Source organism: Haliotis rufescens, unplaced genomic scaffold, assembly GCF_023055435.1.
Source record: "Haliotis rufescens isolate VD_foot unplaced genomic scaffold, xgHalRufe1.0.p SCAF_11, whole genome shotgun sequence".
Lineage (NCBI taxonomy): Eukaryota > Metazoa > Mollusca > Gastropoda > Lepetellida > Haliotidae > Haliotis > Haliotis rufescens.
Window position 1 is genome coordinate 40,945,692 of NW_025963791.1, and position 15,159 is coordinate 40,960,850.

The 15,159-nt window shown below is 41.7% G+C and overlaps 1 protein-coding gene across 6 annotated transcripts in view; it reads right to left on the reverse strand.

Moving 5' to 3' along the window:
• Positions 1-564: 564 nt before the first annotated feature.
• The window catches only part of LOC124142311 (ankyrin repeat and KH domain-containing protein 1-like), a 40,207-nt gene continuing 25,612 nt past the window's right edge, over positions 565-15,159 (reverse strand). For 5 of the 6 annotated variants that reach the window (XM_046510718.2, XM_046510717.2, XM_046510715.2 and 2 more), the window contains exons 19-35: positions 14,439-14,584; positions 13,622-13,764; positions 13,222-13,327; positions 12,983-13,090; positions 12,561-12,798; positions 12,150-12,346; positions 11,224-11,441; positions 10,863-10,987; positions 9,653-10,012; positions 9,171-9,267; positions 8,077-8,244; positions 7,471-7,617; positions 4,658-6,537; positions 3,955-4,182; positions 3,567-3,772; positions 1,649-1,801; positions 565-889 (exon numbers count right to left, since the gene is read on the reverse strand). In XM_046510718.2, coding sequence (XP_046366674.1) covers positions 851-889; positions 1,649-1,801; positions 3,567-3,772; positions 3,955-4,182; positions 4,658-6,537; positions 7,471-7,617; positions 8,077-8,244; positions 9,171-9,267; positions 9,653-10,012; positions 10,863-10,987; positions 11,224-11,441; positions 12,150-12,346; positions 12,561-12,798; positions 12,983-13,090; positions 13,222-13,327; positions 13,622-13,764; positions 14,439-14,584 — 4,559 coding nt within the window. In that variant the 3' untranslated portion in view covers positions 565-850. Of the gene's footprint in view, positions 890-1,603; positions 1,802-3,566; positions 3,773-3,954; positions 4,183-4,657; positions 6,538-7,470; positions 7,618-8,076; positions 8,245-9,170; positions 9,268-9,652; positions 10,013-10,862; positions 10,988-11,223; positions 11,442-12,149; positions 12,347-12,560; positions 12,799-12,982; positions 13,091-13,221; positions 13,328-13,621; positions 13,765-14,438; positions 14,585-15,159 lie in introns of all 6 variants that reach the window. The other variant, XM_046510716.2, reaches the window with a different exon arrangement.

Sequence of the window (15,159 nt, forward strand, 5' to 3'; positions counted from 1 at the left end):
GTTAGGTATTGTGCTGTGAAATCCCAGAGTTAGGTATTGTGCTGTGAAACCCCAGAGTAAGGTATTGTGCTGTGAAATTCCAGAGTTAGGTATTGTGCTGTGAAACCCCAGAGTTAGGTATTGTGCTGTGAAATCCCAGAGTTAGGTATTGTGCTGTGAAACCCCAGAGTAAGGTATTGTGCTGTGAAATTCCAGAGTTAGGTATTGTGCTGTGAAACCCCATAGTTAGGTATTGTGCTGTGAAATTCCAGAGTTAGGTATTGTGCTGTGAAATCCCAGAGTTAGGTATTGTGCTGTGAAATTTCAGAGTTAGGTATTGTGCTGTGAAACCCCAGAGTTAGGTATTGTGCTGTGAAATTCCAGAGTAAGGTATTGTGCTGTGAAACCCCAGAGTAAGGTATTGTGCTGTGAAACCAATGAACATAATCAGGGCAAACCTGAGATTCCAACCAAGGATCATATGAACATGACACACTTGAGGGATGGAACTGAGTAAATGGACGATGAACTTTAGGCATCTGGTCCACCTGTGCAACTAATTGTTTACAATGAAGCACCAAGAGATTCATTTGACAATTTATTCATACATTTCTTTACATTTTTTTCTCTATTGTCAAGAAGGAAAGCTAAATTGGGCATTGCAGGAAAAGACACAAGCACAATCAATCATCCATTCATTGCTATCGTGAGGACGAGCACAAGGCTGAGACAGCCAGCCAGCGAGAGGCCACAATACAGCCAGATAAAGCAGGTTCCCCTTGCCGAATAATCAACGTTGATGGATATTATCTTGTTTAATGAGAACTGCAGAAGGGTATTCCTCCACACAGCCAGGGGGACAAAGTTGTAGTCACATGTCGGCCTGCTGACTCCACTGACTCCAGTTATTCTGAAAACAAAGTGATGTCACTGTCAGATTAAATTGTTATTTCGTCATTTGAGACCACAGAAAATGATGAACTATGTAAGCCATTGCTATTCCTACAATCCATCATCCGTGCCTTCAAGAGATACTGAATGAGTAGGGTTTTACGCCACTTTTAGCAATATTCGTGCAATATCATGGCGGGGAACACCAGCATTGGGCTCAACACATTGTACCCATGTGGGGAACTGAACCCAGGCCTTTAACCAGTAGGTTACCCCACCTCGCATGACTTTTAAGAGGAAACAATGGTTTGATTCCTTTACTTTGATCTCTTATAAATCCCGAGAAGTTGATATTACAAAGCCGACAACAAAGGTGTACGACAAGCTGACGTGTACATGAGATAATAAGAGAATCTGGACTCCTTCCTATGCAGTTTTGTTTAACTGAATCACAAAATAACATAACCCAGCACATTTTCAACTCTGCATAACAATAATAAAACATACACTATCTATTATACCAGTTGTCAACAAACAACATTTTCATATTTTACAGAAATGTGATCTCAAAACCTAATACACCATTTTTTTTAACTGAGTAACCTTTTTCATGTTATGAAAACATTGTTTCCAAAAATTATGCAACACTGACAAAGCACTGTTTGTAAACTACTACAATGAACACTACAATAAGTAGTACAAACTACAGTGGATCACCAGTTCGTAGACATACAAGATGGGTGACTGATTGCCTCTATGTATGGTGGTGTTCACCCACCCCATTCTCTACAGGCTCGGAGAGCGGGGTCTTCATTCCACCAGGCCACATGGTGGGCACGCCATCTCCACTCATGCGAGGGTTGTACATTGGGGGGATGGGGAAGTTACTAGGTACACCGTTAGGAAACATTGCCATCATCATCTGGGGATTCTGAAAACAGTCAAATAGAGGAGCTTAAATTGCTTGTTCCATGGGTCTTGAAGGCTTCTTCCAAAAAAGAAACATATCGTTCATAAAATGGCAAATAATGTCCAAGTTTTTTAAACATTTGTACAATGTTTGAAATTTAGCATGAAAGTCAAGGGGTCCTTGTAATAACCCCAACGTTAAGTTGAAATCAGGGAGATCCTAGATTCGAATGCTATAGGGAGAAAGCTCAACTACGCCAGGACTACCCATAATTAAGGAACACTGTAAATCTTATTACATAAAATAGTTACTACATAGTTACAAAATGTACATGAATAAATAGCGGAGTAGTGGGCAAAAACTGACAACATGGACAGGACCATGCACATAATATGCTGGTTATGTCGAAAGAGTATTCACCAGTTCAAATGTTTTAGAGACACACACACTTGGACCATACTTTGTTAAACGCTGATACATAAATAACAGTTCAGCCATTCCTCGAAGATTGACAAATTGACGGACTCTTGAGTCATTTCAGCTTTTGGACACAACATTCACGTCTTCAGTTTGCCGATTTCCTGTAGCTTTCTATGGTATTATAGTGAAGCAAAAACAGCTTTCATGGATACCGTATATCGCTGTGTATAAGGCGACTCCACGTATAAGACGACCCCCCTGTACACGCCTTAAAAATCAACCCAAAATCCTATACTCCGTGTATAAGGCGACCTGGAATGAAACACATCACAAGTCTGACTGATATACTGGTAGAAGATTTAACGTGCTCTGTAGCGTATTTCGCACACGGACATCACAAATCAGTCAGTTAATTACTTTGGAGATTTAATGTGCGCTTTCCGACTGATGCGAATTTCGCACACATCACAAGTGCACACACAAACCTTATATATGCAATAAAAATATGTTTATCTTGCATTGTTTTTTTTCTACAATGATAGGTCGCGTGTGTAACTCCGGCACACGTCGCCATTTTGTGTTTACACGGTACGACACCAAATTGGTGCCCGTAAAATAAAATTCATTTATGAAGTAATAACATATAAGAGACAATGGTGAGTAATTTAATCGCCAATTAACTATGTTGTAACTAACTAGGCTTATGTTTGATTCACATTCAGCGTGTTTATTCCACAATCACTTGTACACACCATCTCCAACACTTGTTAATACAACTGTAAAAACAGCGGGAATTGATTTCAGCTTCACCGGTTATCACATGTTAGGTCACATGTGCAATATGCAAATGATTACCGGTACTTCCGGCTCTCTACTCACGGATGTTGATTGTTTTACCGTGTCAGCTGGTTTGACAATCTGCATCGAGGAGAGGGTCATTTCAACTTTATTTGCAGAAATTATTAAACTTTATTCAAGGAAAAGAGATACAAATCATGTTTATGTATGGAAATAGTTATTGGAACAGTTATTTAGGACGAAATGCGAAGTTTTATTGTCAAATGCTGGGCTGGCTATCGGACGCCGGTTGACATCGCCAGTGGAAAAAAATGTGAGATCTTCGACTCCGTGTATAAGACGACCCCCCTTCTTAGCCCCCTCATTTTAGGTACGAAAAACTCGCCTTATACACAGCGATATACGGTATATAGTTTTTGATGGATAAACACTACATTTCATCATTAGAGAGAATATTTGTTCAACTAATCATATTCATTTTGATACATTGAGTCCAAAGGGTCTTGTACAAAATTCCTTTGGAATTTGTTTTCTAATGACTGACTGACTGACTGTTGCAGCTACCCACCACGAAATTCTGTTCCACTGCTGCCTCTATAGAGAGGCCTTCAGGAAACGAATTGGGATCTTGGGTTGGCTCGCCAGTGGAACCATCCCCATCCCGAGTGTAAGCCATGTTTCCCCCCGTTATCACAGATGATGTCCTCACAGAGGCTTGCATGGATGCACTGGTCATCATGGGAGATGTGCTAGGTGCCCACTCAGAATTCAGCTCTGAAAAATACAATGGTCAAGTATGAAGACATACTGTTCAAATCATGACGATCAGATCAGATAAGGTTGTATGTAAATGCTCTGCTTCAATTCAAGTTTTTTTTAATATGCATCATCTTTTCACATGCGTCCTACATATCCTACAGGTTGACACATAGCCAATAGGCAGTCTGGAAACCTACCAGATATTGCAGAGTTGAGGCCCCAGAGTTTGCTGAAGTCCCCGACAGGTCCAATATTCCCAGGACCTGTGCCAGGGGCTTTGCGATGACTCCGTTCTCCCCCAATAGGGCGCGGCACCCTCCGGTCATCCATATTGTTCTTGACAGGGTCCGGTAGCGGTGGTGTGCCTATTGGCATGGGTGAAGTACCTCGAGGGGGACCAATGGGACCAGGGGAGCCACTCTCTCCTGAAAGTCACAAAAATTACAAATAGCTGTAGTTCTATGGAGGTTGAGACTAAATTCAGGTCCTACTCAAAGAACTGCATTCGTACACGGTATTGAGTGAGGTAGCAATGGCAAAGTGATCTGGATTTGCTTGTTTGCCAACACTGCAATCAGCAATATTCCAGCCATGTCACATCAGCCTCCAAATATTGGATCATTGATATTAGTGGTTTACTGGAATATTGCTGATTGTGGCGTTCAACTACAAACTACACCTCGAATCACCATGGTTACAAAGTGATAGGATCTCAAGTTTATTACAACATACACAAACATACTTGACTGCCACCAAAAGTCTAACAATTAAGCTCCGTACAGTCAACAACTTCCATAGAACTTCACTGTCTTATGAAAAATCTGGGATTAAGAGACAACTTCTTTTAATGACTATTGATACATTACCACAACAAAGTAAAACATTAGGTCCATCAATTACCTTGAGACATGCCAGCCATAGATGGAGCACTGTTTGGGCGGGCATGCGGCGGTGGCATTGGGGAGAGGGTGCGAGATATTATCTGGGGCAGGAAGCCTGGATTCTGTCCGTTCGGACCTGGAGGACCAACTGGTTGATTCTGACCCCCTCCTTGAGGCATCTGGTTTCCCATCTGACCCAACTGGTTGCTGCTCATCTGACCACTAAGATGATCTCTGCCTATCTGATTCGGAATCTGGTTTGGCATTTGGTTATTCATTTGACTGGACATAGGGTTGGGCATCTGGCTGTTCATCTGATTTCCCATTGGGTTGGGTATCTGGTTACCAACTGAGCTAAGCTGCTGCAGCATCTGGAGCTCATTGGGGATGGAGAAGTTGCCTTGAGGCATGTTGGAGAAGTTGAGCAGCTGCTGGGCGTTGAGGAGTTGTTGGTGGAGAGCCTGGAGTGCACTGGGTGGCAGTGGATGGAGTTCCTGGCCGATGCCACCCGGAAGGCCATTCACCATCTGGTTCATGTTGGTGGATGAGATTTGGAAATCAGGAGCATTGGGGTTTAAAGTGCTCTTAATCTCAGGGAGTGTCATTGGCTGATTTGGCATACTGTATTCTTCCTTTTGACTAGAGAGAGAAGAGATAGAATGTTGACTGGAGTCAAGGGGTGTGCCTGTCTGGCTGCGTGGAGAGAGTCCACTAGGTGTGGATGTGTTGGACCGAGGGGACATCCCTGAAGGTGGCATGTTTCCACGGAAACCTGGTGCTCGTGTCATATCCAGTTCGCCCATGCCTCCTTGCATTGCTTGAACTGGAAGGTGAAAATTTTTAAAACCTGGATTCTTGCTTTGTTCCATATCTTGACGAAACTGAGGAGAACCTGTTCTGCCTGGTTTGTATCCTGGAGCCTTGGCCTGTAGGCTCGGGTCAACTTTGTGACTCTCGCCACTGAGGGCGGAGGCCACATTGACATTAGACAGAGGACTGGAAAGTGTAGATACCACTCCAGCAGCAGCTACACTGGCGAAGTTCATCTTATCAGTACTATCATCCTTCTTGCCCAAGATCTGGGCACCATAATTACTGAACAGATTGTTGAAAGGCAAATACTCTCCAGGGGTGGAGGACCCTGGGGAAGGCGTAGCCTGCTGCCCAACATTGGGTACATTATTTCCAGTCCCATGGCTTGCTACTATTGGCAGAGGTTGAGGGTCAGGTTTTGTTTGAGCTTGACGTGTGAGAAGCTTAACAGGACCAGTAACAGGTTTCGGAGCAGATTTGATGGTGACCTGATCTCTGTTGTCGGGCCTTCCACGAGTGGAATTAGCACTTGACGGAACAACTTTAACTGCTGTGGAGGAGGAGCTGTAGGAGACTGTGGAGGAGTTGGTGAAGGTGACCACTGGAGATGTCGAGCTTCTCCTGTCTGACGGAAACAGCTGACGAGAAGCCGTCTTCTCCACACTGTGATGGTTTGGTGCAGGAGACCCAGAGTGACTGGAGGAAATCTGTTTTTGAGGGCTGCGTCTTGGTGATGTGGGAACAGGCTGGCTAGTTCCAGAGCCCTGCCACACCATAGATTGTGACATAGATGACTTCCCAGATGAGCTGTTGTTGCCCACACCAGATGAAGACTGACGAGTGCTGGAGGACTTGCTAGTGTTGGCTGGGGACTTGGTCGACAAACTACCTGATCCAGACGATGTCGAACTAGCAGAGTTGGACAAATTTGCAGCATTAAAAGTTCCAATGGCAAAGTCAGCAATAGTGACAGTTGATGGAGCCTTAGGCTTATTTTTAGCCAGAATTTCTGTCAGTTCTTTGTCTGGATCCTGCACCAAGGCCATGATCAGAGCATTAGCTTGACGAGTTGCCTCTGCAGACCCCCTGGAGATCAAAAGCACATATAGTCAAGAATAACATCTACATAATATTGCAAGGGTGTTGGTCTCGCTTGCATAAAGCCATGTTTGTGCTAGGACTTTAAGTCTGTTAATTATGTGTGCTACCGCAGTTTTAATGAAAGGAAGCCTATTACAGAAAGCCAGCCTCATGTTACACCTATTATCTCAGTGCTCAATACAAAATGTACTTTACAGGAGGTAATTTGTAGGCACTTTCAACATTCAAAAAAAGTCCAAATTGACATGGCAGAAACAGGCTATAGGCATTATGCAAACTAGCCTGGAAAAAAGTTATCAAAACAACAACAGCTATGTTTATGTACATAATAATAATGACATGTAAGTTGTTGTTTGAGAAGGGAATATGTTACTTTTATGTTCTGATATTTTGATGATGATTCACTATCCCACAATGCCACTCACAAATCACTAACCACTGACAAATCACATGCACATGGATTTCAAGCACCTGTTTTCACCCGTCGTCAAGGTGTCATAGGTCATGGACATTCACCTTGATCTACTAACACCTGGTTATGCTCAGTTTCACAATAGTCTGTTTTGTTCATATTTTTACACACTTTTACGTGTAAAAAGACATAAAAAAACCTGATACGCTGTATTTGTGCCAAGGCCCAATTAGTACTAATTGAGTTGTTTGAATATTTATATATTTTGTATATTAACTGCATTTATTTAAAATCTGAGATCGAAAAAAGTTTTTTTTCATTTCCGTGAGTACTTTAAGATAAGAAAGCACGCAAATATTTCGTGAATGAATTACAGAATGTATCTTAAAAAACAAGGAAAACCTTATGAGCGATTGTTTACTTACTAATATATTTCTGTTTGTGGAGAAAACAAATTTGTTCAGAACATTATCCAGATCTTGAGGACAAAATCATGAATAACCTACTTGATTGTTATAACTCTTTCTCCAGAGCCTTTAGGCTTCTCCACCTCCACATGGGCTCCGGACACCTCCCGGATAGCGTTGATGTTACAGCCACCTCGGCCTATCACACGGCTGATGGCATTGGAAGGAACTGACACCTTCTTGGATCTGAAATGGGTAATAACATTGGTGAAACAGACATCTATTAACTTTCTTCACATCAATATAACCTGCATATTCAAGACTTACTATCACATTTATAGTTATACAGTCATAGTACACATGTATTCCTCAGGAATTCCTGTTGAACTGTTATTTCAGTGTTGCATAATAATGTACACTTATGTGTTTAATTCAGAAACCTAGTACTGTGGACTGGTTACCAAAGAGCCAACAAACCCTACAAGAGAAACAACATTTGTTTTACCAGTCAAATAATGGCTTATAATACTATGTAGAATCATTATTCAAAGAAATAGTTTAAAACTTAAGGCACTAGTCCAAAGCAGAGAGTAAAGTTTATTTGAGGCTAGTATATTTTGCTGACAACAATGATACCCAAGTTCAAGCAAATTCATAAGAGATAAACTTCGATGGAATGTCTAAAAACTTAAAGTGTTAACTCACTTTCTCATGACCTCCTTCCAGCCCTCCTCCTTTTTCTGCCCCCGCTTGGGACTTGCAATGACAGGCGTAGATTTCAGGGACAGAGTGTTGGGGGACATGTCTGCTGCTGTGGGCTTCTCATGGTGGTGAGCCAGATTTTCCTTGCTCGTCAGGGGAGATGGCTGTGGTCTGCAGACACAAATAGACAGTGCTGCACTGTACGTACACTCTCATCAAGCACATAGATGCTCTTTCACCCTCAGTCCATAAAGACTCCCAATCACAGTAGCGAGAGTGAAATAGTGTTTACATTAGTGAGTTTGGTTTAAATGCTGCTCAAAAAGGTATTTCAGTTACATCATAGCATGTCAGCTTGATGTGGGAGAAAAGCCTGAAGTAATGCAAGTCCTAAGATGTTTACCACATAATCAAGGCAAACCAAGATGTGATCATAGCTTTGTGGCACACCTAAGGGAAGCAACTCTGCACTGCGGATTTGAGGCACCTTAGACAACTGGACCGGTGCCCGCAGGTTTTTCATGAAATAAGGTGATGGTGCACTGCTTATAATCAAATGTTTGTTTGTTTGTTTGTTGTTTAACACCACACTCATCAATATTCCAGCTATATGACGGCGGTCTGTAAATAAATGAGTCTGGACCAGACAATCCAGTGATTGACATCATGAGCATCAATCCACGCAATTGGGATCGATGACATGCATCAACAAATTCAGCGAGCCTGACCACCTGATCCCGTTAGTTGCCTTTTACGACAAGCATAGTTGCCTTTTACAGCAAGCATGGGTTGCTGAAGACCTATTCTAACCTGGATATTCACGGGTCAATTGTCAAATGATTCCCATCAAGTTGACTTGACGGAGTGATGCTGCTTAACACCGAGGTCAGCAATATCACAGCTGTTGTCATGACAGCCTATACATTTTGGGACAGGTAGCACAGTGGTTGACTGCATGTGCAACATCAATGCCACCAGGCAGGTTAGATAACTACACGATCCTCATCTCTGCTCTACAGTTTGATCACATACAGCTTCATAATAGGTAAAACATTAAGTACTTCATTCAAGACATTCCCAAAGAATGAATTATTTACACATTGTTCTTTGTCTTAGTAAGCTTTTCAATCTCCTTTTCAGATATCTTTGGCACAGACCCGAAATCATCCAGATCCCCAATCCCTGGAGAGTGAACTGCAACAGGAAATTGTAGATATTGAAACCAGGTATCCTTCAATGCACAGTTTACACACGATTTAGCTAAATTTTAAAGTGACCTGCCAACAACCATTGTTGATTGATATGATAAAAACAGAAGTTAAACTATTTCATTAATGGCAAAAGAGTTACTTCCCTTCCCACATTGAAACAAACAAAATCTCTCATTTATCTATCTAAATGGACAGCTATACATAATTGTTAACTGAAGTTACAATGTCAATCAATCATGTATCTCACTCAAAACTAGTGATAAAGGAAAGAAAAACAAAAAACAGTATTTTCATTGAACCTTAAACACTACTTCAAACATGTTTTAAAAGGAATCTTAAACAATGAAAGAAGGTGGAAAAGAACTTACATTGCAATGAACCTGCTGATTTAATCATCAGGTCCGGGTTGTTATTCTTCTTCCTCCGTCCCTCTCTATCCCGATCTCTTTCTCGGTGGTGCCCAGCATGTGCCTGCCTGCCCAATGTTATGTTCACTCGGCTTGTAGTGGTCGTAACAGTGGTAGTCATAATGCTGGTCACCAGACATGCGATGGTGGGGGTGACGATAGGAACTCGGGGTTCCGCTGACTCAGGGGGAGTCTCTCTTTCACGCTCCTGACGACTCTTGTTGCGCTTGTTCTTGCGGGACTCCATTGCGCTAGAGCTTGGGACCAGGGTTCCATTTTTGCGGCTGTTCTTGGGTTCTGTGTTGGATGTCAGAGTTGTTCCTGCGATAAAACATCCCAATAAAGTATTGCAGATACCAAGTACTCATCTATACCTCATGTAGCAAACATCAACCATATCAACACATCAAATCTAGCACCTTAATTATCAGAGGCAACAATGATTCCTCAGCAAACAAGACAAAAAGTGAGCAGGGCTCAGTCAAAACCCCTACATCGACTCTTACATATTTCTATGTTCAAAACATGAAAAAAGCAATATTTACTCAGAAAATCACACTTTGCATTGCACCTCTCCTATTGATATAGAAACTGTACCCCCAATTGGAAAAGAATCCATAAGTAGTTTTCAAGAGTCATATGTCGCACAAATGTTGAAGTGAAAAAAATATTTCAAGTTCACAACATGAAAAACATATCTATTCAGAAAATACACAAATCAAACGCAAAGGTTTCACTGCACCTCTTCTATTAGTATGGAAACTCTTCCCTCAATTTGAAAAGAATCTATGCAGTAGTTTTCTAGTTATAGGTCACACAAACTTGTAAGAAAAAGTTTAAAAAATCAGAAAATACAAATATTGAAATCAAACTTTGCACTGCACCTCTCACATAGGTATGAAATTGTTCACCAAGTTTGAAAAGAATCTATGCCATCGTTTTCAAGTTATAGGACACACACAAAAATGACCTCGAAAGGACGGACAGAATTCCTTGGTACAACTATATACCCCTGCCCTTCTAGGTCAGGGGTATACTGATAAGTTTGATCTGTTATGAATAGAATGTATAACAATAATGATGGTATATTGTAAACACAAGTATCAACCATTATCCATAATCATTCAAATACCAGTCAAATTTCATCATTATAAACAGTCAAAGTTCCTACCGATGGTGGAGGTTGTAGTTGCTGATGGTGGTTCTAGGGGTATCTCTTCCTCCTCCTCTTCTTCCTTCTCTAGTGGGATATCCTCGGTCTCCACACTCTCAGGTTCTGGGGACGAGTTCTTACTGCTGTAAACAAACAACAAGTGCTATTATAATATTCCACATCAGTGGTCGCTTATGGATTGAGCTGGATCCATGAATCAATCTATCGAAGCTCTGTCCAAACTTAGCTGTTGATGCATCTGTTCACTTAATGGCCTAGCCATTCTCAAGCAAGGTGCTAATAAAATACCATATAAAGAATGTGTGCCATTGGTAACATTTACCAGTCCAGCATGACCTTATTCATTTTCTTGACAAACCTTGAGTCCTTTTCTTTGTCTTTCTCCATTTTCTCTTTCCTTTTCTTCCTCCTGCGTTCTCGTTTCTTGGCTGCCTGAGCTTTTTTGTTCTCTTCCACCTGCCTTTCCTTGTCAATCTCCTCTAGTAAGATAGTAGCATTCTTGTTGGCCTCTGCTGCCTGGCGGTCCTTCGCATTCACAATGATCTCCATACACTGTTGACACTTCTTCTGCAGCTCCTTGAGTTAAAAACATACATCTCTAAAAACAAGAGTCAAACCTTTGAATATATTTCCTTCAAATATTAAGTGAGTAAACAGGTTTGAAGCCAAAGTCCCCTCAATCATAATGGCCTACATTGTTATCTGACTTCATACAAGGCCACACAGCATGCATATAAAGTTGATCTACAGTCGGTATTCAAATATAGTCAGCAATCCAAAAGTTATCCCAATCACACAGGCATCTTAACAACCCTGTCCTCATTCTAGTTGCTCTGCATAGATATTTTGACAAGATACTTATGTCCCATTCTGAACGGCTTGAGTTATTGAGTTGGTTTTACACCGTTTTTCGAAATATTCTGTCAAAATCATGGAAGGGGACACCATAAATGGGCTTCATCCATTGTACTCATGCTGGGTATTAATCCCGGGCCTTTAGCATAACAATGAAACGCTGCAACGACTAGGCTATCCAACTGGTCCATGAGCCCAGGTGCAGAAAGTGATCTTCGTGCTGCGACTATCGTAAGCCTATGTTAAAGTATGAGAGTTACGATCCCCTTAGCACAATGATAGCTTTGTGAAACAGGGCCCAGATCTACGTATCTGTTTCGAATAAATTTAGACAAATACACTCACCCTAAGGTTTGCAGATGATACTGTATATATTAAAGCAAGTGTCATTTCAATAGGGAAGCTCAGTTTAGCTGGTCTCATCCTTACCTTATCTGTGACTGTAGCAATGTAGCGCTGTAGCTCCTGGTCAGAGGGAAACTGACTGACATGCTTCACCATCCACTTGACCACCTTGATGTGTCCTTTCCGAAATGCAGCCATTAAGCAAGACACCTTACGATTGTCCTGACTGTCAATGTCAGCTGCCGACGTCACCAACAACTGAACCACATCTAGGTGACCTCCTGTTGGAAGAATTGCGTGAGTGAGTGAATCTTTAAGCTGCCAGAAGTACTCAATATCATCCAATCAATTTTGGCAATCCATCATTCACTACCACATAGTTTTTGTTTTCAATGCATATAACTACATACCCTAAAAATACAAGATGTATTACAGTATCTTCCACCAGATTTATCACTGGTTTCTCTACCAGCCTCAAGAATCACCTCTACTTACCATTGCAAGCCAACCACAGGGGTGAGTTTCCCTTCTTGTTCTTGACGTCAACAGCCGCACCCCTGTGCAGAAGCAGTTCCACAAACCGGTAGTGTCCCTTGTCAGCTGCGATGGTGAGGGCTGTGTCTCTAGAAGAGGGTACGGGTGGGGCGTTGACATCGGCTCCTCTCTCCAGCAGCACTCTCCCAACCTCCACATAGCCACCAGACGCAGCTTCCATTAATGGGGTCAGTCCAGTCTGGGTGATCATAGACAGGAATTACCAATAGGAAAATGGTAATGTTTCTATAGACCATTCCAAATGTAAAACATTAGGTCTCCGTAAGGAGGTTGTCAAATATTCAACTTTCAACTAGGTATCTGGTTAGCTTATTTGATATACAGTACTAAGAAGGACTTGATGTCTACCTAAAGCATTTTACCTTAGCCCTGTGCTCAATGTTAGCTTTTCTGTCAACAAGTAAGCTGACAACCTCATGTCTTCCCTGAAAGCATGCCAGTGTCAACGCTGTGTTCCGGTTCGTCTCAATCTGCAATGGAAAATGGACTCCAGTTACTAGTCATAACCCTGGACAAACACCTGGTTGAAAGGTCCCAATACAAAGGGTTAGTGAAGGACATAGTTAATCGTCATCATACAGTGTTTCAATATTGCCTATACCTGAGCATTGATGTCACTGCCCATGTCCAGCAACAACTTGACAGCAGCTGTGTGCCCATTCATAGCTGCCAACATCAATGGAGAAATGCCCAGTTTGCTCCCAGTTCTGCAAAGAATACATGGTTCTTACATTCCTCGGAGCACTAATAAAGTACAAAAGAATATAAACTAAATCGTTGAAGAGACACTCCTTACATTATACAATTCTCCATTCACTCCTTCATTGATAGTTTCACAATTATTCTTTAATGATAATTTAGGCTAATATCCGTAGAAAGTTCACAAAATGTAAATGACTGAAGTAATCACAGTTCTTCAATTATAATGACATCACCATTACTTTAAAACTAATAATCCCCCTTCAACACTGATATGCAGGTAATCATCGGTAGCCACGTACCTGGAGTTGATTTCTGCCCCGTGTGACAGGAGAAGCTTGATGATGTTGACGTAGCCCCCCGATGCAGCCAGACTGAGTGGAGTGTAGTCCGACACATTACGGTGCTCCTTGTTGGCTCCTCGGGCTAACAGCAACTCCACAACCTGGAGACACAAGGTTCACTGTATATTTGCAAATACCACCTGCACGGTTCAGACAGATATGGAACACTTAACTTCAAGGCCTTTTCAAGCCTGTATGAACCCTGGCTTGTACATTAAATAGTTTCTGTGTGGTACCTGTGCTTCACTCTAGCTTTTGATTGTGTAGGGCAGAAATGCTCATGATATATGTCTGACATACAATGTTTCAGATTGCTTCTTTTTCTAGGACAGTGATTGGTCCTCAGCTCATATATCCCAAAGATATTTGCATAAAATGGCAATGATATAGCTGAATGTCCTGTCAAAAGTTGATAGTCATGAAAGTCAAAGGTTCCTGTCATATCCCTAATGTTAAAAGGTAAACATTTAGTGGGTCTGTATATGCGAACACTAGACACTCAGCAATATTCCAGCTATATGATGGCGGTCTGTAAATATACGAGTTGGGACCACACAATCCAGTGATTGACATCATGAACATCTATCTACGGAATCGGGATACGATGACATGCACCAACCAAGTCAGCGAGCCAGACAACTCGATCCTGTTAGTCGCCTCTTACGCAAGCAAAGTCACCTTTTACGGCAAGCATGGGTTGCTAAGGCCTATTCTGCCCTGGATCTTCACGGGTCACCCCATTTATGTGAAACACTGCTTAATGTGAAGTAATTACCTCGTATCTGCCCCCTGAGCAGGCGAGGGAGAGGGGCGTGTCTTTTGTTCTCTCCGACTGAGCTTCGATGTCGGCACCATGGTCCAGCAGAATCTCCACCACATCCACGTGCCCAGCAGTGGCAGCCAGGATCAGAGGGGTGAACCCTACAGCATGGGGGCATCAGTCAACAAGGGAGACAATAACAAACAACTACAATTAGACTATGCTACAGTGTAGTCATATTCATATACCAAGGCGGAAATTATGATCTTCCAGACAAGAAAGTTATTTTTATTTAACAAAACAAGAAATAGCTCTTACAACACAGTTACTTCCATTTTACATACCTAATGCAGAATTAAATACAAATCTGACAGTTACTTTAAGCACAACTTGAGAGAATTTCTATCTTATCTGTCTGTCCATATACAAGAGTCCTTTTTGAGCTCTCAAAACAATACCATGGAATTGGGCTTTGGAACTTTGTTTCAATAAAGAGTACCAATTAGTTTTAGAGATATGGTCCAAATAAACACACCACTATGAACAGAGTCAAGTCAAGCTTGTTGCCTTCTAAACAGGAAAAGATTATTTTTTTAAATTCCTAAATAGAAAAAGGCACCACTTCAGCTCTTGAAAATACATGTAACAAATTTGGATGAAAAGTCTTGAATAGGGTTTTAGTTCTGCTCATGAAACGTCACCTGCCTCCATTTCAGCTAAGTCTAACAGAAAAAAT